The 27,286-nt window shown below is 35.5% G+C and overlaps 1 protein-coding gene across 2 annotated transcripts; it reads left to right on the top strand.

The window, feature by feature from the left end:
• The first annotated feature begins 13,951 nt into the window (after positions 1-13,951).
• Positions 13,952-27,176, top strand: paxbp1 (PAX3 and PAX7 binding protein 1). 2 transcript variants are annotated; one of them, XM_087808252.1, is made up of 18 exons: positions 13,952-14,345; positions 14,423-14,545; positions 16,783-16,986; positions 17,125-17,343; positions 17,418-17,518; positions 18,605-18,831; positions 19,816-20,005; positions 21,327-21,450; positions 21,954-22,056; positions 22,802-22,917; positions 22,986-23,185; positions 23,255-23,402; positions 23,482-23,603; positions 23,687-23,763; positions 25,088-25,154; positions 25,239-25,385; positions 25,479-25,633; positions 26,818-27,176. In XM_087808252.1, the coding sequence occupies exons 1-18, from the start codon at positions 14,066-14,068 to the stop codon at positions 26,936-26,938; spliced, it is 2,724 nt and encodes a 907-aa protein (XP_087664378.1). In that variant the 5' UTR covers positions 13,952-14,065; the 3' UTR covers positions 26,939-27,176. The 2 variants fall into 2 exon arrangements, with proteins under 2 accessions (XP_087664378.1, XP_087664377.1); XM_087808251.1 differs by having other exon boundaries at positions 22,986-23,402.
• The last annotated feature ends 110 nt before the right edge of the window (positions 27,177-27,286 follow it).

The raw sequence follows: 27,286 nt of genomic DNA, 5'->3' as shown, positions 1-27,286 counted from the left end.
ATTCTGATATCATTTGATATATTTAATTTAATTAATTAATTAATTAATTTGATAATAATGTATAATAATAATTATACTATAATAATATATAATATTATTTTAATCTATGTTCTTAACTTAGACTTAGATTGTCTCATCTTGTTCTTTCTCTTTATTTCTCTTTGTTCTTATTTTATTTTGATTAATTTTTTATCTTATTCTAATCACCAGAAATAATTCCCTGGTAATAAACATGCTCTGATTCTGATATCATTTGATATATTTAATTTAATTAATTAATTAATTAATTTGATAATAATGTATAATAATAATTATACTATAATAATATATAATATTATTTTAATCTATGTTCTTAACTTAGACTTAGATTGTATCATCTTGTTCTTTCTCTTTATTTCTCTTTGTTCTTATTTTATTTTGATTCATTTTTTATCTTATTCTAATCACCAGAAATAATTCCCTGGTAATAAACATGCTCTGATTCTGATATCATTTGATATATTTAATTTAATTAATTAATTAATTAATTTGATAATAATGTATAATAATAATTATACTATAATAATATATAATATTATTTTAATCTATGTTCTTAACTTAGACTTAGATTGTCTCATCTTGTTCTTTCTCTTTATTTCTCTTTGTTCTTATTTTATTTTGATTTATTTTTTATCTTATTCTAATCACCAGAAATAATTCCCTGGTAATAAACATGCTCTGATTCTGATATCATTTGATATATTTAATTTAATTCATTAATTCATTAATTTGATAATAATGTATAATAATAATTACACTATAATAATATATAATATTATTTTAATCTATGTTCTTAACTTAGACTTAGATTGTATCATCTTGTTCTTTCTCTTTATTTCTCTTTGTTCTTATTTTATTTTGATTAATTTTTTATCTTATTCTAATCACCAGAAATAATTCCCTGGTAATAAACATGCTCTGATTCTGATATCATTTGATATATTTTATTTAATTAATTAATTAATTAATTTGATAATAATGTATAATAATAATTATACTATAATAATATATAATATTATTTTAATCTATGTTCTTAACTTAGACTTAGATTGTATCATCTTGTTCTTTCTCTTTATTTCTCTTTGTTCTTATTTTATTTTGATTTATTTTTTATCTTATTCTAATCTCCAGAAATAATTCCCTGGTAATAAACATGCTCTGATTCTGATATCATTTGATATATTTAATTTAATTAATTAATTAATTAATTTGATAATAATGTATAATAATAATTATACTATAATAATATATAATATTATTTTAATCTATGTTCTTAACTTAGACTTAGATTGTATCATCTTGTTCTTTCTCTTTATTTCTCTTTGTTCTTATTTTATTTTGATTAATTTTTTGTCTTATTCTAATCACCAGAAATAATTCCCTGGTAATAAACATGCTCTGATTCTGATATCATTTGATATATTTAATTTAATTAATTAATTAATTTGATAATAATGTATAATAATAATTATACTATAATAATATATAATATTATTTTAATCTATGTTCTTAACTTAGACTTAGATTGTATCATCTTGTTCTTTCTCTTTATTTCTCTTGTTCTTATTTTATCTTGATTTATTTTTTATGAAAAATTGCTGTATTGCTGTGGCTGATTGGAAAAAAAAACAATTTAGTTCTACCTAACCTAACCTAACCTATTTCTTTCCAGGATGTCCCCTGCCTCTTGCCCCAACTAGCCAGGATTCCCCCCCGTCCCCCCCGTGAACCCAGTTAAGCTGTTAAATATACCAAAATGCGCCTCTACCTCGGAACACGAGCGAGTAATTGTCGCGAGTGATTTAAAAAATGAAAGAAGAGAGATCCTCTGATGCAGCGTTCAGCTCTTCTTTCATCACTCTCTACTTGATTTTGACAGAAAGTGCTCGTGGTCATGCTCCCGAACGCTCAGACAGAAATTGGAAAGAAATGTGTCCAAGGACCATCATTTATCCTTTTGTAATTACTGTAAAATCACCGGGGAAAATAACTTTACTCCTGGAGATCGCCGGGAGCGCCGACGCTGGAAGACGTGCAGGGGAATGTAAAAATCTATGTAATTCGATAGGGTGGGTAGAGAAATATGAAAACAACCCCCGGGGCCACGTTAAAACAATAGTCATTATTTCTAGTCATAGCCTTCTTCATCGATCCGTTTACTTCCTGTATATTAACGTGAAGTTCTAAAATAGTTGAGGCTCAAGAAAAGCAGCAGATTTTGACTTTTTACGTCTCAGTTCTTTCTGTTTAAAGGTTTATTTTGTATGTTTTATTCCATTGTCGAAAATGAAAAGATATATGATATGATCATGAACTCAGTACGTAAATATTTCATCCGGTCTTTACTGTTGTTTTATAAAATAAAAACAGCCGAACGTACTTGGGAAATAAAATAATCATTTGAAAACCAAATAACCCAAAGATATCTGAAGTGAGAGGGGAAGGAACTATGGAAAACATATATATATATATTTGTATTTTCGTGGGGGTCTTCTGCTCCCTTTTTCCATCCCCTTACAATTGGCAAAATTAGCTAATATTCTGAAAATCTACCTAACTTGGTTTTCAATACAAATCCTTTTTTTCAAAAATAAAACTGTAAACTAGTGTTTAAGTTTTTTAAACACTTTATTTTAATGAATTAGAATTCATTAAAGTTAAAGAAAAAAAATAATACAAAGAAAAAAATGTAATTAACTAAATTAAAAATCTCAAAAAAAACAAGTGACCAAAAATGTTGACAAAAATAGTGAAATCACAAAGTCAGAGTTTTCCAGGCAGAACTGTGAGACGAGTCGATGCTGGCCTATGGGAAGTCCGGCGTGTATACAGAAGCTATACAAGTAATCAAGCATACAAATATACAAGGAATCAAGTAATCAAGTATACAAAAATATACAGGTAACCAAGTACACAAGCTATACAAGTAATGAAGTACACAAATATACAAGCTATACTGTACAAGTATATTGTACAAGCTATATAAGTGATCAAGTATACAAGCGTACAAGTACACAAGTGTACAAGCATACAAGTTAATTCAAGTTCATCTAGTGTGCATAGTGTGCACAGTGCATACAAGTACGCACATATACCTGTACAAGTTCTAAAGTATAAAAATTTACAAGTTATCACGTAAATTGTACAAGCTATACAAAGACCAAGTGACCAAAAATGTTGACAAAACAGTGAAATCACAAAGTCAGAGTTTATCAGGCAGAACCGTGAGACGAGCCGACGCTGGCCTACGGGAAGTCCGGCGTGTATAAAGGACACGATGATTGCAGATTGCTGACAACATTGCGTCAATAGCAGCTCCAGCCACTGCCCCCGCAAATTCAATCATTTTTTACTGTTTTTATCTGAAGTTCAGTCCATGATTAACCGGTAAACACAGCAAAAAAAAGTTTGAGGGACCCCTGATCCACATTGTTATTACCACATTATTACAACGGCTCGTTTTCCATAACTTTTCTCCAGTGGTTTGTGAGTCTTCACCAAACACACACACATCGTTTTTTTTGTTATAGTTTATTGTAAAAGTTCCCAGAAGCCACTTAAGTTATTAAGCATTATTTTTGTGATTTAACTTGTGATAAACTATTGTTAAATATTACGTACGTATAAACTTTTCCTCGACTGTTCAGAGCAGCTGTTGACAACATGTCGTCTCTTTTAAAAAATGGAGTTTGACCAATTAGTGCCGTTTACACAGAGACGCTGCAGGATTTCCTCTCCATATTAGCTCCGCATTTAAATTCTCTTTACAGTCCAATTTTTTTCTTTTTTTTTTCTCCTGGAATAAATCTCCACAAGTGTCTGCTCTCGTGCCAAATGAGCTATAACAGATCTGGCACTAATTCAGGACAATTATGAGCATCGGGAGGAACGAGAGAAGACGGAGGGAAGCGTCCACTGATGAGGCCGTTTAAAAGTTGATCTCCTCAACTCCACTCCTAATGTAGGCACCAGAGGACGGCCATTTGTGAAGCAACATCTCTTCGTAAACACACACTGATGTACACACCGGGTTTTCAAGTGTGCGACGGTGACAGGAGATGAATATTTAAGCGTCGAGCCGCAGGTGTAAGGAGCCGCCGAGTCTTCTTGAGCATCATTTATTTACCGGTTTTGATACTTCAAAGTGGGTTTAAACATCGTCATTTTCCCTTCTGTGTTCTCTATAATCAGGCGCATCGTCGGCTCTTCCCCCCTTTCTTTCCACCGTTCGTCACTAACAGGTGCTGGTGGGGAAGGTCTGGGGGGTTTCTTTCTTTTTGAGATCCTCTCATTGTCTCGGCCATGGTGGGAGAACTTCCATCCAAATCTTAACTGGAGACACCTTTTCACCGTTTCCAGGTGGATTTTGACAGAAGAAAGCAAAAGAGAAATAACATGAGATGCGCTTTTACTTATTTGTTCAGGATTTTCCTTGATTTTCTGGAACTCCTGTTGTGTTATCAGTTTTATCTTGACCTTTAACCCGCTCAAGTAGAAGAACTCACATTTCTACGATCCTTAAAACTCTTCACTGGCTTCCAGTTTCTTTCAGGATCAACTTTAAAATTCTGGTTCTTACTTTCAGATCTATTCATGGTCAGGCTCCTCCTTACATCACTGATCTGATCCAGCCTTACACCCCAGCTCGGGCTCTGAGGTCTGTGGATCAGAATCTACTTATGGTTCCTCGCACACGGCTCAGTCTATAAGAAGGTTCAGAGTAGACTGTACTTTCTGAGGAGGCTTCGATCATTTAACATCTGCAAGAAGCTCCTCTGCATGTTCTACCAGTCTGTGGTGGCCAGTGTCCTGTTCTATGCTGTGGTGTGTTGGGGTGGAAATGTGTCCAAGAGGAGTGTCAACAGGTTGGACAGGTTGATCAGGAGGGCTGGTTCTGTGGTTGGAATGAAGCTGGACTCACTGGTGACAGTTGCTGAGAGGATATCATTGAACAAACTACTGTCCATCATGGATGATGACAGTCATCCTCTGAACACTGTCATCAGTGAGCAGAGAAGCAGAATGAGTGCACGAATGCTCCTACCCAGGTGCAAAACAAATAGACTCAGGGACTCATTCATCCCTCGGGCTATTAAATTGTACAATTCTGAGTTCGGGGGCAGGAGTGGAGTGAAAGTATCTGGATGTTCTGTTCCATGTTAGTCTCTGTATCTTTGTCTTTGTTGTTTTTCTTTCCTTGACCTATGTCCTTTGTCTTTGTCTTTAGACTTAGATTGTGTCATCTTGTTCTTCCTCTTTATGTTCTTCTTATTTTATTTTTTATGTATTATCTTTTATTGTTTATGAAAAATTGCTGGCTATTGGTAAAAAACAATTTCCCAAAGGAGACCTCCTGAGGGATCAATAAAGTTTTACCTTACCTTACCTTACCTTACCTTAGGATCAGAGGAGAGAAATCTTTTCAGGCTGTTGCTCCTAAGCTTTGGAACGATCTTCTCTCTCTTTGCTCTTGATGGATCTACTGACTCCTTTAAGAAACATCTTAAGACGTTTCTATTTGTTCAGGCTTTTCCTTGATTTTCTGGAACTCCTGTGTTGTTCTCAGTATTATCTTGATCTTTAAAGTATGTACTTTTTTGAGTATTGTTTTGATTGTTTAAGCGCTTTGTGACCCTGGTCTGGAAAAGCTCTATATAAATAAATATTACTTACTTACTTACTTTAAAATATATACTTTATTGAGTATTGTTTTGATTGTTAAGCGCTTTGTGACCCTGGTCTGGAAAAGCGCTCTATGAATAAAAATGACTTACTTACTGACTTACTTACTTCAGAACAAAAGCGCTCCTGTCACATGACCCCATGGACGGCCAATCGTAAAGTGGATAAAAAAGGAACAAACACCTCCATGAAACTAATCTTCTTGGGTTCTATATTTAAAAATGAGTCGACTGTATCCTCTTGTCCTCAGTAATTGCAACGCGAAAACGAATAAACGCCGTCAGTAAACTAGGAGCTCTAGTTTGTGATGCAATTTGAGTTTGTGTAACATAAAATAATGAGTTTTTTTCGTTAGAATTAACATGTAAATATTCACAGGGTTAGATAATGTTTGTGTTATATTTGTGTTGTAACTCAATTTATGGCCGCAGCCATTATGGCCTAAAGGAACAGTGAAATCTCGAGCGTTTGTTCATTTTTGTGTTACACTTAAACAGCCAATTGTGAGGCGCCAAGTCATTTTACGTGGCCCGCCGCATAGTTGGTTAAAAAGATCAGAGTAGTTTAATGTTGATGTTGATGTGCTGACCTGTAACAGGTGCTGCTGAAGAACCTCATACCTCCAGACTAGGGATGTTCTCGTCCATTTAAGGCTTTGATCTGCAGTTTAAATGATCCTAATCCAGCCTCAAACTGATACTATCTCCATATAAAAAAAAATTATTAAGTGTGCAAGTTAACAAGTTTTCAAGATATCAAATGTGCATAGTGTGCACAGTGCATACAAGTACGCACATATACAAGTACGCATTAATACAAGTAATCAAGTTCTTGTTCTTTATCTTTAGACTTTGATTGTGTCATCTTGTTCTTTCTCTTTATGTTCTTGTTCTTATTTTATTTTGATTTATTTTCTATTTTTTATTTTAAAAAAATTGCTGTATGTATTGGCTATTGGAAAAAAACAATTTAATAAAGTTTTACCTTACCTTACCTTACACAAATGTAAAGTAATCAGTATACAAATATACAAATATACAAGTGTATGTAGAAATATGTTGCAATTTACTACAAACTGAAGTGTTTTGTTAATGTTTTCTTTTTTTCTGTTTTTTTATTAGCATTTCATTATTTTGTTTGTACAAATGAAGTCATATTTCACACAGATTTGCAAAAAAAACCTGTTCATTAATACTTTCTCCGTACAACTTCAATAAAAGCCTGTTGATCTGAGTTCTGAGGCCGACTAGACGAGCAGGAAACCATGATCTGAAGAAAATTACCTTCTGATCCCCGGAGTAGTTGAAGACACTTTTATTAAAATCAGCTCCACACGTCACCTCAGACTCACTGGAAATTATCTATATTTTTTCTTTCCACTCGCGTGACCTTCAACATCTTGTACTTTCACGGCGACACATGAAAGACGAGGTACACGGAGCTTCAGTTGAACCGTGAGCCGGTTCTCTTGGTGATCACTTTTGACATCCTAATTTCCTTCTAACTACTTCTACATAACCTTGCGTTAATAAGAGACCTTGGTTGTTGGGGGGGGGGAGAAAAAAAAAAGAAAAAAGAAGAGTCAATACTCTTGCTCTTTCATTAATGTGCCGCATTTTTACTTTCACCTCACTTTCCATCTTCATTAGCTGCTGACGTGCACACTGTGTATTTAATAAGCTCGGTTATTCAACCCTGATGTTGGTACCTGCAAATGGAACTTTGCCATCTATGCTGTTTTTTTATTGTTTGTTTTTTAAACGTACCCTGAAGGCTTGTCTTGTGCCGTCATATATACACAAGTGTCTCCTCGCCTCGTGGAAACACAACTCAACAATTATGGATGGACGTGACGCACACAAATGAAGTTGATTTCATTACACAAAATGATCACCGGGAAATGGTTTTTTTCCACGTCTGACTTTCAGGAGGCGCTTTGATGACCCACAACGACTTGGGTATTTTCTGAATTCATTTTAATTTCAATTGGACGTGTTTCATGTACATTTACAGGATCAGGAAATGTCATTGTATTTCATTAGCATTTAAACAGGAGTGAGTGGTGATGTTTGAGAGAGGCAGCAGCGCCTCCAAGTGGCAGCGACTGGTACTTCTCAGATGATAGTCTGGAATTCTTCATCGATTACATCCGTTTTTTTCCAAACACACTCATGTTATTTTGATTCTCATCGCTGAAATCATTTGCTCCATATTTATAGTAAACATTTCCCTTCAAACGTCTTTGCTTTATAAGCAGTAGAAATGTTTCAGATAAAAAAATAAGTGGAACATATTAAGCAATTACATTATAAATATTTTTATTATAAAAAATTAATCACATAATCAAGTATTCAAGTATACAAATATACAAATATACAAGTTATCAAGTATACAAGTGAACAAGTAATCAAGTAATCACATAATCAAGTAATCTAGTACACAAGTAATCAAGTACACAAGTGATAAAGTAATCACAAAATCAAGTGTACAAGTAATCAAGTATACAAGTAATCGCATGATCAGGTTTACAAGTATTCAAGTTATTAAGTGTACATGTAATCAAATAATCACAAAATCAAGTATACAAGTAATCGAGTAATCACATAAACAAGTAATCACGTAATCACAAAATCAAGTATACAAGGGTACAAATAATCAAGTATACAAGTAATTAAGCATACAAGTATACAAATAATGAAGTATAAAAGTATACAAATAATCAAGTACACAAGTAGTCAAGCATACAAGTATACAAATAATCAAGTATACAAGTATGCAAATAATCAAGTATACAAGTAATAAAGCATACAAGTATACAAATAATCAAGTATAAAAGTATACAAATAATCAAGCACACACGTATGCAAATAATCAAGTATACAAGTATACAAATAATCAACTATACAAGTAATCAAGTATACAAGTATACAAATAATCAAGTATATAAATAATCAAGTATACAAGGGATCTAACAGGTTTTCATCGTTAAGTACGTAATGTCTGCTGCCATCTAGCGGCCAGGAGTTTAATTGAATTAACAAATGATTCTATTATATACGCACTACTGAATTATAAACCATGAAACCACAAGAACTATGATAAAACAAATATTTTGGAATCTGTAAAGTATATATAAGCCTTAATAAATTTAGAATTCTTTTTTCTGTAATTTCCTGTTTTTTTTCTGGACACTCCAGTTTCCTCCTACCGTCCAAAAAGATACATTATATTTCCTCAGGGGCCACATTTTATACAGGGGCTGTTGTTAGGGACCATCAGGCAAAAAAAAGGAGCAAGAAGTAAAATAGTATGTAAAAACATCAAGTTAAACATAATTTCATTGTATTTTATAGAACTTGCATTTTAGGAAAACTCTAAAATCGTGTTTAGAAGTATTCAAGTTATTAAGTATACAAGCATACAAGTAATCAAGTATACAAATGTACAAGTAATCGGATGATCAAGTGTACAAGTAATCAAATAATCACAAAATCAAGTATACAAGTAATCGAGTAATCACATAAACAAGTAATCACATAATCACATAATCAAGTATACAAAGTAATCAAGTATACAAGGATACAAGTATACAAGGATACAAGTATACAAATAATCAAGTAATCAAGTATACAAGGATACAAGTATACAAATAATCAAGTATATCCATCAGGCAAAAAAAAAGGAGAGAGAAGTAATAAAGTATGTAAAAACATCAAGCTAAACATAATTTCATTGTATTTTATAGAACTTGCATTTTAGGAAAACTCTAAAATCGAGTTTAGAAGTATTCAAGTTATTAAGTATACAAGCATACAAGTAATCAAGTATACAAATGTACAAGTAATCAAGTCTACAAGTAATCAAATAATCACAAAATCAAGTATACAAGTAATCGAGTAATCACATAAACAAGTATACAAGTAATCAAGTATACAAGGATACAAGTATACAAATAATCAAGTATAGAAGTATACAAATAATCAAGTATAGAAGTATACAAATAATCAAGTATATCCATCAGGCAAAAAAAAGGAGCGAGAAGTAATAAAGTATGTAAAAACATCAAGCTAAACATAATTTCATTGTATTTTATAGAACTTGCATTTTAGGAAAACTCTAAAATCGAGTAGTTTAGAAGTATTCAAGTTATTAAGTATACAAGCATAAAAGTAATCTAGTATACAAATGTACAAGTAATCAAGTATACAAGTAATCAGATGATCAAGTCTACAAGTAATTAAATAATCAAGTATACAAATAATCAAGTATATCCATCAGGCAAAAAAAAAGGAGCGAGAAGTAATAAAGTATGTAAAAACATCAAGCTAAACATAATTTCATTGTATTTTATAGAACTTGCCTTTTAGGAAAACTCTAAAATCGAGTATAGAAGTATTCAAGTTATTAAGTATACAAGTATACAAGTAATAAAGTATACAAATGTACAAGTAATCAAGTATACAAGTGATCAGATGATCAAGTAATCAAGTATAAAAGTAATCAGATGATCAAGTGTACAAGTAATCAAATAATCACATAAACAAGTATACAAAGTAATCAAGTATACAAGGATACAAGTATACAAATAATCAAGTAATCAAGTATACAAATGTACAAGTAATCAAGTATACAAGTAATCGGATGATCAAGTGTACAAGTAATCAAATAATCACAAAATCAAGTATACAAGTAATCAAGTATACAAGGATACAAGTATACAAATAATCAAGTATACAAGTATACAAATAATCAAGTATATCCATCAGGCAAAAAAAAAGGAGCGAGAAGTAATAAAGTATGTAAAAACATCACGCTAAACATAATTTCATTGTATTTTATAGAACTTGCATTTTAGGAAAACTCTAAAATAAAAGTACTTTGTTCCCAAATATTTTTGTTATAATAATTTAGATCTTTTTGTAAAGTATTGAATGTCAAAAATCCTATAGTCATGTTAAAACACAAGTCATGAATAAATAAAATGAAGTAATTTAAAGTTTCTTCCTGATCTTCTACCTCATCTTCACGTAAATACAGCCCAGGGACCTCAAAGTACACTCGTAAACTACGCTAAAGTAAGTAATGGCAGATAATTTACGATGAAATGCATGTATCATGTGCTTCCACTTATATTTAGTTGCTGATGCGAACAGAAAACGACTCCATCCTCGAGTCAATCATCTCCTCGGCAGACATTGATTTCCTGTGAGATTACAAGGCTTCCTGCTCGGCTAAATACACTCCTGGCTGATGAATGTTCAGACGAGCGCGAGGCCTCAGACTTTGAAGCTCCAATACTCCCATTAATTGGAAGATATTTTTGGAAGATATTTATCTCCAATTATGATTTCAATGGCAAGAGGTCATCGTGATGTTTAATTAATCACCGCATATCACTCCCGACGACATCTGCGATGACGTTTTAATCACGGGCGGTTATTACGGCGCTCACTTGGCTGAGTAATTACACCGTAATGATCCTAAAAGTCATATATTGTCTGGCGTTTAATGAGCACATGAGACGATGTCTAGAACGATATTTCATCTGTGAGCGCGTTTACTAGTTTGGTTATTTACATTTTTATATATAGTGTAAAGGTTCTCAATGGCAAGAAAATGTGACAAATATACGTTTTTCAGAAAAAAAAGGGAATCACAAGAAGGATTAAAAAAATTAAAATAATATAAACATGAATATTTCATAGAAAAAAAGAAATCAGTGGAACATATTAAGCAATTAGAATAAATATATATTTGTAGTATCAAGTTTAATCTCTTTGTTCTCAAGAGTTGCAGTGCATTAATAAAGTATACAAGTATACAAATATACAAGTAATCATATAATGAAGTATACAAGTACTCACATAAAGTATAAAAATATATAAGTATACAAGTAATCAAGTATGCAAGTAATCACGTAAAGTATAAAAAATAAATAAGTATACAAGTAATCAAGTTTACATGTAATCACATAATCAAGTATACAAATATACAAGTAATCATATAATCAAGTATACAAGTAATCACATAAAATATAAAAAATATAAGTATACAAGTAATCAAGTATACAAGTAATCACATAATCAAGGATACAAGTACACAAATATACAAGTAATTAAGTAATCACACATTCAAGTATACAAGTAAACAAGTAATCACATAATCAAGTATACAAGTACACAAATATACAAGTAATCAAGTAATCACATAATCAAGTAAACAAGTAAACAAGTAATCACATAATCAAGTATACAAGTGATCACATAATAAAGTATACAAATATATAAGTATACAAGTAATCAAGTATACAAGTAATCACATAATCCAGTATAAAAGTAATCAAGTTTACAAGTGATCATGTATACAAGTAATCACATGATCAAATATACAAGTACACAAATATATAAGTAATCAAGTAATCAAATAATCAAGTATACAAGTGATCAAGTATACAGGTATACAAGTAATCAAGTAATCAAGTAATCAAGTATTCAAGTATACAAGTAATCAAGTATACAAGTATTCAAGTAATCAAGTATTCAAGTATACAAGTAATCAAGTGTACAAGTATTCAAGTAATTAAGTATACAAGTAAATAAGTAATCACATAAACAAGTAATTAGTAAATATAAACAAAACCTTTTTTTTCAAGTTGTAAATACATATATGTGATGATGGTTATTTCAATCATATCCTTTGTTATTATTAGAAATAATATTAATTTAAATATATATAGAAAATCTAAAAATTGATGGCAGCTGGTTATTTATTTTTGTAAATGTACAAAAGAAGGATCTGTCTCGCCTGCAGTTAATGCAAAACTCTGACCCGCTCTCGTAGAAGAACTCACATTTCTCCGATCCTTAAAGCTCTTTTAACTGTGTATTGTTTTTGATTGTTAAAGCGCTTTGTGACCCTGGTCTAGAAAGGCGCTTTAGAAATAACCTTTAATTACTTACTTCAAAGCATATGAGCTCCATCAGAATATTTAATGGTTGAATTTAAAATATGGACATTTTTCTATTAATACTTTTTTTTTCTTTAATAATTCAATACCTTCATTTAACTATAGTTAGGTTGAATTCCTACTATTAAACAATTTGGTTCTTTATGTTTATATCACAATATTATTATTATTATTTTTTTTAACTTATTGTAAGAAATATCGATTTTTTTTCAATGTTTATGTTAATAATTTAAAACAAAATAAATGTTCTAAATTCAATAGTTTATCTTGTAGGCTTTAAATACAATACTTAATTAAATTAATAAAAACAAATTCAACCTTTCGATTTAGAAAAAAAATGAATTAATGATTCTATAAAATAAAAATCCAATCTTTCAAAAACAACCTTGAATTCAAGTATTCAATAAAAAAAAAACTCAATCTTTAAAAAAAAACAAAAAAAACGTCGAATTAAAGTATTCAATAAAAACAAACTCAATCTTTAAAAAAAACCTGTTGAATTAAAGTATTCAATAAAAACAAACTCAATCTTTAAATAAACCCGTCGAATTAAAGTATTAAATTAAAACAAACTCAATCTTTAAAAAACCCGTCTAATTAAAGTATTCAATTAAAACAAATTCAATCTTTAAAAAAAAACCTTCGAGTGAAAGTATTCAATAAAAACAAACTCAATCTTTCAATAGAGAAATTTATTTCCAATAAATAGTAATAATAATAATTTAAAAGAAAGTGCTTAAAAACTACACCATTTCAATTAAAAAATATATTTCCACATTGTAATGTATATTAAAAAAATGTATAAATAACAAAATGTGTATTTATATGTAAAATATCTCCATTCTTTGACAAAAATTAAAGTAGAAGTCATGTTTTTATTTTGGCATTTTGACATATTGATATTTATCCACACATTTATTCATACACGTATACAGTTTGTTACGTATTTATACATTTATTTATACATAAGTCATTTATCGTCCTCCATATTAATAGAGGTTTGCATTATGTTTTACCTGAGTTATACTAGTTAATTAAATTCGTCAATAAATGAAAATATTTCACCTAAAAAGATCAAAATTCAAACCAACACAATATCTTGAAGATAGAATCAATTAACGTTACCACAAATTTAAATAAATGAGTAAAAAAAAAGTTTAAATTATAGAACTAAGCACCACTAGTTACGCACTCCCACCGTTAGATGGCGCTGGCGCGTTGCTTCCATAACCCCAGAAGAAGACCCCATGAGTGTGACAGAAAATGGCTGACATTGAGCCGCGGTGTGTTTCTCGCATTTCGTGCTGCTAGCGCCACTTTTTTTTTTATCCAGACGTCGAGCGCGCATCGTCGGTGCTGGAGTCCCGAGATAAAAACATGTTCAAGAAGGCGAAACGAGCCAACTTTCGGCGCAGGAACGAGTCCGAGGAGGAGGATCCGGAGGAGAGTTCGCAGCCGGTGCTGGCGCCGACGTTGTTCGGGCCTGTGGCGGCTCAGCTGCCGTTCCTGGAGACCTCCAGCCTCGCGGACAGCCTGCCCAGCAACGGCTTCCTGACCCCGGGGAAACCCGTTAAAAGGGAGAAGAAAGTGAAGGAAGTGGTTCCGGTTCTGACCGCACCGACCAAAGCGAGCTTGTTGAGCTTCGACGATGACGAAGGTAGTGGAGGATGTTCTGCGCACTTCACTCATGCTGGTCCCGCTCATGGTCGTTATCATGTGTTTTTGTTTGTTTAGATGAATCTGAAGTGTTTCGAGTCAAGAAACCAACGCACAGCAAGAAGATCGTCAAGCAGCTCAAGAGGGAGTATAAGGAGGACCTGGAGAAGACGTGTGTCGTGAAACAAGAGCCCAGATCAGGTGAGAATCACACACTATTATTGCAGGTATTGGAAACACAACATTGTTTGTTGTGGTGTCAGTACAGAATAAAATAATGAAATAGTTTCACAGTCAAAAGAAGAATAAAAAGAATAGAACATTTATCCAGCTATACCAATGAAAGGAACAATAAAGAAAACCTTATTGTCATAATACCAACGGTACAGTAGTCAAAACAAAATACTAGTTAATGTTTTGATACTTTCATGACCATGATTAACCGTTATATCTAGTGGAATTAATCTATTTTTTAAATCTAAAATAGTATTTTCAAAACTCATTTTAGTTCCCGGTTTAAACCGCTAACACACTCACAACACACATTTCTCACGCTTATCAGCCTTACACCCCAGCTCGGGCTCTGAGGTCTGTGGATCGGAATCTACTGATGGTTCCTGATCTTCAGGACCAGAGGAGAGAAATCCTTCCAGACTGTTGCTCCTAAGCTTTGGAACCATCTCTGTGTTTGATGATCTACTGACTCCTTCAAGAAACATCTTAACACACTTTTATTTGTTCAGGCTTTTCCTTGAGTTTCTGGAACTCCTGTTGTGTTATCAGTTTTATCTTGATCTTTAACGTTTATACTTTATTGAATATAGTTTTGATTGTTTAAGCGCTTTGTGACCCTGATCTGGAAAAGCGCTTTACAAATAAAAATTACTTACTTACTTATTTACTGAAAATGCACTCATTTAACCCAATTGTTGTATCAAACTGATCAAACATTTTTTTACGAGTGTAAACAAGCCAGATTTTGTTAAATAAAAATATAATTTTGTTCTCATCAGCATATACACACACTCGGCATAGGAGACCTCCTGAGGGATCAATAAAGTTCTATCTATGTACACACACACACACACACAACAATCACATACGTTTCCTGCTTTGTTACTATGAATGTTATGACATACATAAATCACTAAACGTATGTGATTATTGTGAGTGATGTGTGTGTGTGTGTATGTATATATATAGTTATATACTTATAAGTATACGTTGTTTAAATGTAAAATAATGGATACATAAAGTGTTGTATTGAATTGATGAACTTCATGAAATTAGTCAGATTCGACCAGGAAATCGGCGGATCCAAATACAAACGATGTGCGAATCGATCAATTTTAGAGGTTTTGCGAGTGTGTTTTGTCGAGGGAAAAATTGCCAAAAGTTGACGGCGATTTGTGGCACGTATACTGGACCAATCTGGAAATGTACATATTCTACAGAAACTACGACGTGTCTTTTACGTCGTCAATATTAATAAATATTGGTGAAGTAAACAAAGCAAATTCAGTTTGATGGCCAATACATCGATCCTGCAGCTCTTCAGATTGTGCGATCAAAAGTGACTGATCCACCAGGAAGTCAATACAGAATAATAGAATGAAGTAGTTTAACGCACAAATTAAGCAATAGAACAAAAAGCACAATGTATGATTGTTCTCTATGTACAGGTATACACCCCCCAGATAGATGGGATGGACAATATACGTAATTTAATATGCATATTTTAATACTTTTTATTTGTGTCCACTTTTCATGCATTTCTTCTTATACGATAAATTATTCGTATTACAGTTCATAAAACCACTGTAACGATACAGGCATTTATTTAGGTTAGGTTAGGTGGAACTTTATTTAGTTATGTCAATAACGGTTGCAAACACACTAATATAAAACTTGCAGCACTCGTTCCTATTTAAGTGTTATTCATGTTATACAAAATAAGTAAGTAAATAAGTAATATTTATTTATATAGTGCTTTTCCAGACCAGGGTCACAAAGCGCTTAAACAATCAAAACAATACTCAAAAAAGTATATACTTTAAAGATCAAGATAATACTGAGAACAACACGGGAGTTCCAGAAAATCAAGGAAAAGCCTGAACAAATAAAAACGTCTTAAGATGTTTCTTAAAGGAGTCAGTAGATCCATCAAGCGCAAAGAGAGAGGAAGATCGTTCCAAAGCTTAGGAACAAATAATGATGTCATCTATTTGAGTTTAATTGTGTGATTGTACTTTGGATTACGTACACATTACTATACTTAACTACGTGTTGTTAGGATGTAACTGGTGCGGTAAAATTAAAATTATATAAATATGCACTTAATCCCTAGAAAAAACAATTGGCCAATAATAATTAACATTAACAAAAATATATTTTCAAAACATTAAATGTTTTTTTCAAATACTTTTTATTTCGCTCAGATTGCATACCGGTGACCGCCATCAAGGAGGAAGTAACTGGCGCTCTGCCTATCGATCACCCAGAAGATGTGATTGAAATGGACGGCACTGAACAGAAGGAAGATGTGAAGCCTCCAGTTGGTCTTGCAGCAAATCAACTCACCAGGATCAAACCTCCTGGGTCTTCTTTCAGCACCTACTCCTCCCTCAACACATTGAGACCTGGTAACAAGCTTTTAATTACATTTTAATTGCATTGTCACCCATCTCTCTAACAACTCTAATTTATACATATATAAACGTTTCCACTAGTTTCCCCTGCAACCTCACAGCAAATATAAATGCAGACTCTTTTCTTTCCAGGGGAAATCCCAGACGCCGCCTTCATCCACGCCGCCAGAAAGCGGCGACAGCTGGCGAGGGAGCTCGGCGGCGACGCACCGCTGGTTGAAACGGAAGACCCCAAAAAGCGATCGGGTCAAGACGATCAAGACTGCAGCGAGGATGAAGACGACGAGAAGAGGATCCAGTTCAGCGGCGTCAAAAACAAGAGCCAAAGGCAGAAGATTGCCGAGGAAATAGGTAGAGCGACGGTGATTGTACTTGATAGTGTGACCTTTTTCAGCGGATTGACCCACCTGACCTTTTTGATCAAGGTATTGAAGGAAGTGATGATGAAGCTCTAGACGGGGGTCAAGACGAAGAAGTGATCCAGTGGGAGCAGGAGCAGATTCGAAAAGGCATCAGTATACCTCAGGTAAGCTGCATTTACAGATGTTTTAAGTACATCAATGCTGTATATGCTGAGTTTTTTTATTTCAATAGAGGTGTCAACGTCTGTATGTGTAAACGGTTACGCTAATATCAAGTTATACTTTTAGAAAAATCAAAAACCATCTACATGTTTTTTCTTCTGTCCTCTTAATTTCTTACTAATGTATACATACCTTCGGGGTATGGGGAGGAGTACTACAACAGGGTGACTCGCCGAGTAATACTATGGTGACTCGTAGAGTAATACTATGGTGACTCGTAGAGTAATACTATGGTGACTCACAGGGTATTACTATGGTGACTCGTAGAGTAATACTATGGCGACTCGTAGAGTAATACTATGGCGACTCGTAGAGTAATACTATGGCGACTCGTAGAGTAATACTATGGCGACCTGTAGAGTAATACTATGGCGACTCGTAGAGTAATACTATGGCGACTCGTAGAGTAATACTATGGCGACTCGTAGAGTAATACTATGGCGACTCGTAGAGTAATACTATGGCGACTCGTAGAGTAATACTATGGCGACTCACGGGGTAATACTATGGTGACTCACGCGGTAATACTATGGTGACTCACGGGGTAATACTATGGTGGCTCACGGGGTAATACTATGGTACTGATGATACTACTATGCTGATTTTTGAGCCCCCACATTATATTGTTTTGATGTTGGCAAGAAAAACCGTAATTTATACAAACGGCTAATAAAGGTGCACTGTTAATTTTTTTTTTTTTTTAGTAATAAGTATGCAATTAGATTTTAAGTACGCCTTATAGTCCGAAATATACGGTAAATTAAGTTTTGTCATTTAACTGTTGTGTTTTCTGTGATCTATTTGAAGTGGGTCTACAAGAATAAATATTTTGTTCTCTGGTAACTATTGGAAGGGCTTTGCTTTAATGGGATTAGGAGGTGGTTGAATGGAGACAGAACCCTTTTGTGGTTATATAGCACAACTGCGTGTAGCTGGTCACTCAACCAAAAACAAGTGTAGAAAGTCTAAGCGTTGACACCCCTAGTGTACCCATCGTAGATATTAACGTATTGTCTTTAAATTTCCAGGTCCAAAGCAGCCAGGTGGACAAAAGCACGAGCTACTATCAGAACACCTACGAGACTCTTCCGTACGGTTCCTCGTACAGCATGCCGTTCGCCTACAGCACTGCCGTCGCCGCACAGAGTGCCAAGACGCCCGCACAGACCGGCAATGGATCCGTTCAGTTCGGGTCCACTATTGGTGAATTAACCCCAGTGTCCATTGATCTGGTAAAGAAACGCCTGCAGGATAGGTAGGTGAACTGTCCGTGACTAATGGCTCTGCCTTCTAGCCCGAGAGCGCCATCTACCTGCATATCTAACGGGCACGAACAGTTGTAGACAGAGAAGCCGGTTGCACTCGTGCTGGTCACAGTTTTCTTGATAAAAAACGTACTTAGATTCATTTACCGTATTTTCCGGACTATAAGTCGCTCTGGACTACAAGTCGCACCAGCCATAAAATGCATAATAAAGAAGGAAAAAAACGTATAAAGGTCGCACTGGAGTATAAGTCGCATTTTTGGGGTGGAATTTATTTGATAAAATACAACACCAAGAACAGACATGTCGTCTTGAAAGGCAATTTAAAATAAAAATAGAATAGAGGCAACAACAGGCTGAATAATTGTACGGTATGTTACGTTACATGACACAACTGAGAACCTGGTATGTTAACGTAACATATTAAGAGTTATTCAGAAAACTTTAGCAAAAATAACTAATAAGTTTACCAAATCATCCGTGTAACTCCAAATAACTAAAATCCAATGAAATCTTCATCCTCGGTGTCACTTTTAAACAACTCCGCTAACTCAGGAGGCAGAAGATGCGGCGCTTCCTCTTCTACGTCGAAATTATCAACACAGGCCTAGAGCGCCCTCTTGTGGTTTAGTGTGAAAATAACATGTGAAATGATATACCGGTAATAATGTGTTAATAATTTCACACATAAGTCGCTCCAGAGTATAAGTAAGTAAGTAATTTTTATTTGTATAGCGCTTTTCCAGACCAGGGTCACAAAGCGCTTAAACAATCAATTTAAGTCGCACCCCCGGCCAAACTATGAAAAAAATAGCGACTTATAGTCCGGAAAATACGGTAATTTTAATAAACGTTGTTAGCGCTTTCAGCTGCTGATAGGAAACCATTTTTTTTCTGTCACTTTGAACTTCACTGACCTCCTTTTTATATCGGGTTGTATTCACCGTTTCTTCCTTATGCCATGTTCTCTGTAGGCTGGATCAAATGCGCACGGGCCAAGAAATGAACGCCAAGCACTTGAAGCAGATCCAAGAAGACCTGGCTAGTTCTGAGAGTGCCATACAGCAGCTCGAGGGCTCGTCCAATGACAATGCAGATCAATATAAATTCTTGCAAGAGATGCGAGGGTATGTTGGAGACTTGCTTGAGTGTTTCAGTGAAAAGGTAAGGGAGAATTCACCTGCGGCCCCATTAGTCTCTTTGTGTCTGTTATGTGTGACCGAGTATATTGTTCGCCACAATATTTAAATTGTGATATGAAGAATATTCCAGGGGAACTAAGGCTACTGTTAAAAATGTTTCTTATTTAATAAGATAATATGAATATTGATACATTTTCAATCTCTTCTAACCAAGGCTTTCAGTTTTCCAATAACGATTGATATGTAAGTAATTAATTTATATTTATAGATCGCTTTTCCAGAGCAGGGTCACAAAAAACGCTTAAACAATCAAACAATACTCATTAAAATAAATACTTAAAAGGTCAAGATAACACTGAGAACAACACAGGAGAAAATCAAGGAAAAGCCTGCACAAATAATGTCAGTTTTCCCAGATTTAAGACCAGAAAAAGTGAGATTCAAGGGAAAAAGTACAAAATGAGGAATTGCAAGCGAATTGTATTTTACAAATTGGTTTAGAAAAATAATTGAATTAAAACGCATGGTTGGCTAACTAGTTATTGCAAATGTATTTTGGATACCACAGTTCACTGTGATTTAAATCAATGAAATACAAATATATACCTTTTGGTAAAATACATTTGATCAACAACAAATCATTTTTTTGGGTCAAAAAAGTGCAGGGTCTGTTAAAATATTAAACAAGCTAGAATTTGCGTTATGCTTAAATTAAAGTTACATGGATCAAAGATAAAGTTGTGTTACTCTTTTTAGATGTTAATATAAACATTTAACATCTTATTTGTATTTTTTAAATGTGTTATCAGGGGAAAAATCACGACAAAAGTGAAGCTAAATGGAGGGGAAAGTAAGTTTAAGGTCATTTAACATTAGTTAAAGCAGACAGTTGCACAATAAAAGATGAATATATCCTTCGCACAAACGTGTTTAAAATCTCCTGAATCTATGTTTTTTTCCATTAATTAAAATGGCAAATAGGTTGTATGGGGAAATAATGATTTAGTCACCCCTCCAGTTGAAGATGATTGCTATGTTTGCAGGACTATTACTCTTGGTACAGCAACACAAAAAGAACAAGAATCAACTTTATTTAATGAACTTTGATTTGAATCCTTCCGGGACTAAGACAAACCGAGGAAACGCGACTTTAAACCAGAGTTGACCATTAATTTTCTCTTCAAAGGCTTCTTTACAGCAAGCGTTTGTTTCCTGCCTTCGTAGAGTATTTCACTGTCATGGTCTGTTTTCCCAACAGCAGCCAGACATTTCCTGTGATATTCGAAAAACCCCCGCGACTTGTGTGTTGGTTCAAAGGTCACAAAAGCCATCATATCTTTCAGGTGCCTGCTGTCCTGGAGCTGGAGGCTGCCATGCACCAGTTACTAAGGCAACGGGCCACGCGACTCGTCCAGAGACGACAGGATGATATTAAAGATGAATCGTCGGAGTTTGCAAGCCTTTCAAGTCAGTCCATCTTGAAGGTTTTTATGATTTATTTGAACGGCCTCGTTAGTTCTGTGCGTGACTGCGGTGTGTGTGTGTGTGTGCGCGCGTGTGTGTGTTATGTAAGTGTGCACCGTTGCGTCCCACTTAAGTGTGTGTTGGGTTAAATGAGGTTTTATCATACGAGCGGAGGAGCATGCCGCAGGGTGTTGAACACCGGCAGCTGTTTCAGTCGGTCAGTTATTGGCCGAGTCTCTCGGTCAGCACGGTTACATGTATCTCGGCTCATGTGGCAAAATGACAAAAAGATGACTAATGACCCGTTTAGTCACAGTAAAAGTCGGAGTGACCAGGTGAGTACAGGAAGGATGAATGGTTATTACATTCGAACCGTCAATGTCGAATAACTTCGAATTGTTCATCTTGAGCTCACGAAAAATGACTTGTGTTTGATCTGATACCAACATTCTTTTGTTTCTTGATTCGGTGTATCCTGGCGCTAACATTCCACCTGTCTCCTGCAGATAAAGCCGTCATGGCTCCTAGTTTGGACGCGTTTGGTCGAGACCGGACCGCGTACCACGAGAACTGTCGCCAGAGGAGGATAGCTGAGCGAGAAGCGCGACGGTAGGTTCTCAGTTCGATTTTAATTCATATTTTATGAATCAAAACTCTTTAATATTAAGGCCATTTTATATAGATTGGTGATCCAGGTACCGGGTTCTTGAAACATTTGTGACCAGGCCCCACAAAAAGATAAACTAATATATATAATTTATGTTCTATTTAATAATACTGTCTGGAAAGTGTTTTGATTTGGGAAAAAATCTTACTTTCTCTGGAGAAACCTTAGTTTGTGACCATTGACAGTCAAGAAATATGTTAATTAAAAAACTAATCAACCTGTAAACTAGTACTTACTATTTTTTTAATCTGAAGTTCAGTCCCTAAATATAATGTTACCATATATCAATGGTTAAGAAAACAACACTTAAAGGTATTAAATTGTATTTAATTATTAATTTGTATACGTTTAATTGTATCTACATGTTTTGTGATAGATTAGATTTATTTAATTCCTTTTTATTCTGTACTTTCAACGACAAATTAAAGTCCTGTGTAGTTTACAACGGTAATAATAACATGTTCCCATAAGATCTTTATCATAATTTATTACATTATTAACACTTTTGAGAAATCTCCCTTTTTAATGAATACAAAAATGGAGGTCAAGCTATTTTTTTAAATCACATTTTCACAACTACGTCTGACCAATGTGATCCGCAGTAGCAATAAGATGTGTTTTGCGAAATGTTTTGCATGATTTCGACGGCCTCTGTCGACCGTTTTCATGCCTGATCTAATTGTTCAGGACGCGGCGACGACAAGCTCGGGAGCAGAACGGCAAGCGGGCCGAGCACAAGGAGGGCCTGTCCTCGGACGACGAGGAGACCTCGACCGACATCACCAGTTTCGACATGGAGAGAGGTCAGCTGATGCCGTGAAGCCTCACGTCGTGTTCTATCCTCACCTTTTTGTTTTATTTCCTTGTTCAGATCGTATCGTGAAGGAAAGCAAGAAGATATTCGAGGACGCGCTGGAGGAGTTTCACTCTCTGGACTGTATCAAAGCCCAGTTCGAAGAGTGGAGGAGAGAATATTCCGAGTGCTACAGAGAGGCGTACATCGGACTGTGTTTACCCAAACTCTTCAACCCTTTAGTCCGGCTCCAGTTGATCACGTGGAACCCTTTAGAGGTGAGCTTCCTCTTCAGGGGGTCACTTGTCAGAATTGTTTTATTAATAGTTTTTGTTGGCGACCCTCAGACTCCGTGCGAACACTTTGAATACATGCTTTGGTTCGAGTCGCTATTGTTCTACGGCTACGAGGAGAACAGTCTGCTGCAGGGCGGAGACGCCGACAACGGCCTTCTCCCCGCCATCGTGGAAAAGGTCATTCTACCCAAACTGACAGGTAGAAAAAAACATCTACACACTTTCTACGAAACATCTCAATCCTTTTTCTTAAATCTACGTTTTCACGTTTTTCTCAGTTTTGGCCGAGCAGTCGTGGGACCCGCTGTCCAGGAGTCAGACCTCCCGATTCGTCGCCTTCCTTCAGAGGCTGATCAAAGGTTACCCCACCGTGGTCCACGGAAACAATCAATACACGACGGTAACACTCGGTCCACGACGATACGCACTCTTTGGAAAAAGACGAGGAGTTGAATTGATTCCCTGTTTTTCTCTCTTGTTCAGGAGCTTTTAAAGATGATTGTTCTGCGGGTGCGACGGACTTTGGACGAAGACGTTTACCTCCCGTTATTTCCTAAAAAGTAAGTCAAATGTATTTTTCATTTATCCATCCTGGAGGTTTCAGAGGGATGGTGGAAAAAGGAAACGACTAATCAATTTCCTGTTAGTGTGTAGCAGCAGTGTTTGATTTGAGACATACTATCTGTCGAGAGTTTGCGTACTGGTTAGTACGTACACTATCCTGATGCATACTAACCTCCAGTGCACTAAGAGAAGTATGCGTTTTGAGACACGGTACAGGTCTCAAAATGACGCACTTCTCTAAGTGCACTGTCTTACAGAATACTTACTTGCGAAGGCGCACATTTCGACAGGGTAGTCCTGTCATAAATCACACACAGGCGATAGACACTTACAGGAAATGACTCGACAGTTTCTTCTTCTACGACTTTTTAAAGCTGATTGTAACCAGCCTTTGAAACACTATCACCGACACTTGACAACACTTTTCGCCAATTGAAACAATTGATTAAGTTTCATTGTGTTATTGTTGTGTTTTTTTGTGGTTAAATAAGTGTTTTCTCGAGACATTTACGTCGCTATCTTTTCCGAAGACGCGCCGTCAGTGACGTAGCTTCAGTTTAGCGTTCTCTAAGTCACTAAGATGGCGGCCATTAAGGGTGGAAAGTGTCCATCGATCTACACCAGGGGTAGGGAACCTGGTCCAGAAAGAGCCGCAGTGGGTGCAGGTTTTCGTTCCAACCATTCAAGAGGACACATTTTATCCAATCAGGTGTCTTAGGAGTGTAATCAGTTGATTGTCAGTCTGGTGTTGCTTGTTCAGCTGAAACCTCATTGGTTAAACTGTACATGCTTGATCGGTTGGAACAAAAACCTGCACCCACTGCGGCTCTTTCTGGACCAGGTTCCCTACCCCTGATCTACACTCTATTTTCGGGCCATTTGAGTGCCCATTGCGTACTGCTTTTTACTTTAAGTGTAAGTGCAGAAGTGCACGATTTGGGACACAGCCACTGTATCATGTTTCCCCGCCAGCTGTTTCATGAATCACCACATAGTAAATAGACACAGATAAATGTCTACAACACCAGAAACGATTACCTTTTCCTGGAAATGTTTTTTTAGATCCGTTTTTGGGTTATTTTGCAAACGTAGCGACGAAGCTAATAAACACGATCTATTTGTAGCATTATACCCAAGAACTCTCGAAGTCGGTCGACAACGCAAGCTCAACTATTTGTGTCTTGTTTAGTGAAAATCAGTTAAAAATAAATGTGGAGCGCCAACATAAACAAATCCACTCCGGTCCAAACAAACAAACGGGGGCCGAAGAGCAGTCGTGGTGTTCGTTGGCTTCACCGTTTCTTTCTGCTTTATTCCCAGCGTGTTGGAGAACAAGAACAGCAGCCCGTATTTGTTCTACCAGAGGCAGTTCTGGACCTGCGTGAAGGTATTCTTGGAAGACGAATGCGTCTGCAAAACATCTCGATCCAAACATGTGCCTTCTCTCTCTCTCTCTCTCTCCCTCGTGAAGCTTCTGGGTAACATCCTGCAGTGGGACGGGATCCTCTCGCCTTCCTGCCTGATGGACCTGGCGCTGGACAGCACGCTGAACCGATACCTCCTGTCGGCGCTGCAGACCACCGACACGTTCGAGGACAACGCCGACAAGTGCAAGAAGGTGGGTCCTCGAAGATGGCGCCTCTCGCGGGTCAAAGGTTAAAACTATCATCTAGTCCAGTGTTGATGAGTTTTTCTTTTGCTTTTTTGGCAGGTGGTCGAGAGTCTACCGGGGCACTGGCTCTCGGCACAGAAGGGACCGAAGACCCTTCCTCAGTTGGAGCCGTTCTGTCGCTACATGGCTCACCTGGCCAACACGCTTCATCGCGGCTGTGTCGGCGCGTCCGACCTCGAACGACGTGTAGCAAAGTAAGAAGTTGATGCATTTAAAAAAACATACTTTCGATACTGTATAGATATTCAACAGCATTTTTATATATTTGTTTGTTTTTTAAATCATTCAAAGTTATTTTATGGTTTATATTCCAACATAGGTTGGTCAAAATATTTTTTTTATTTTCAAGCAAATATTCGCAGCTTTTCATAGTTTTTTGTGTTGCAATTAAACTTCTGGCCACAGGATGGCAGCAGTCAGTACATCCTCTGCAGCTACAAGAACAATAAATGACAGCGATGACTGAGGATGAGAGGATACAGTGATTCCAGTAGCTTTTAAAGCTAATGGTTTTTGGCATATTTTGGTTTGAAAACAAATGAAAGCAGTTACGACTTTGTCAAGAGTCATGTGGTCTGTAAATACTACAACACCAGAGTCAAGTAAATGCAGAACTTTAGTGCTTGGTTACCTTGTAAAATATTTGTTTTCTTTTACTTTTAAAATATGTATTTGTCACGATGCAGCGGAAACATTACGTTATGCTGTGATACTGTAGTAACAAGAATATATTTGTAGTATTAGTTTTAGAAGTCGTAACTGCTTTAATTTTAAACCAAAATATGTCTAAACATCAGCTTTCTGTTAAAGTTGACTGTATCCTCTCATCCTCAGTCATCAAATGTTGCGGGATTTCAATGTTTCTTAAGCCGCGGAGGACGTAATGACTATGAGTTTGTTTTGGCAAGAATCTGTCGATGCGTATCACGATACATAGTCAACAATACAGTGTATATTTTGATACTGTAGTAACAAGGATATATTTGTAGTATTGTCGAGTACTTGACTCTGCTTTTGCAGAATTTACAGACCACATGACTAAGTCGTAACTGCTTTCATTCGTTTTCAAACCAAAATATGTCAAAACGTCAGCTTTAAAAGATGCTGAGTCCAATGTATCCTCTAGTCCTCAGTTTTCACCTGGATCTAGCTGGACTTCAATGTTTCTTAAGCTCCAGAGGATGTACGCTGCTTCCATCTAGTGGCCGGAGGTTTAATTGCAACAACAAAAAATGTATAAATGCATTGATTATTTGCTTGTTAATTGTAAATGTAAAAAATCAAGACAGTGCTGTTGCTTATCGTTACAATATATTGAAAATAAATTATCATGTTATCATGTATCATTTTAATGTATTAACAATTTTCTGCCTGACAGGGAACACATCAAAGAGCTGGTGCAGATGTTGGCCCACATGAAGGCCCTGGACCACATCATGGTGGTGGCAGAAGAGCAAGGCATCAAAGACATCAAGACCCTCCTGGACGTCAAGTCGTAAAAAAAAAAAAAAAGCGAAACACGGACTGTAAATACTTGTAAATGTTGTACAGAAGTGTCCACGTGAGGCGGGAAAAACACAAGTCACTCAAACCAAATATTGTCTTCTTTTTTTTTTCCTCAACTTGTCAATAAAATAATTGGAATATTTGTCTGTAAATATATTGTCACACGAGCTCCACAGTTGTTTTTGTATGTTTTATTTGTGTGTGAATAAAATTAAAACTCAATGAAACTTTTATATTTGCGGGTTATTTAAGGGTCAGTGACTTTCAAATGGCGCTGGTGTTCCAAGTATTTTGCAGGAGTTCAGGGCCTGCAGGGGGGGTCCCTGTAGGGGGGTCGCTGT

Source organism: Callionymus lyra, chromosome 14 (genome assembly GCF_982586985.1).
Source record: "Callionymus lyra chromosome 14, fCalLyr1.hap1.1, whole genome shotgun sequence".
Taxonomy (NCBI): Eukaryota; Metazoa; Chordata; class Actinopteri; order Syngnathiformes; family Callionymidae; genus Callionymus; species Callionymus lyra.
Note: the sequence above shows the minus strand (reverse complement) of the source record. Positions and strands in the feature narration are given on the sequence as shown.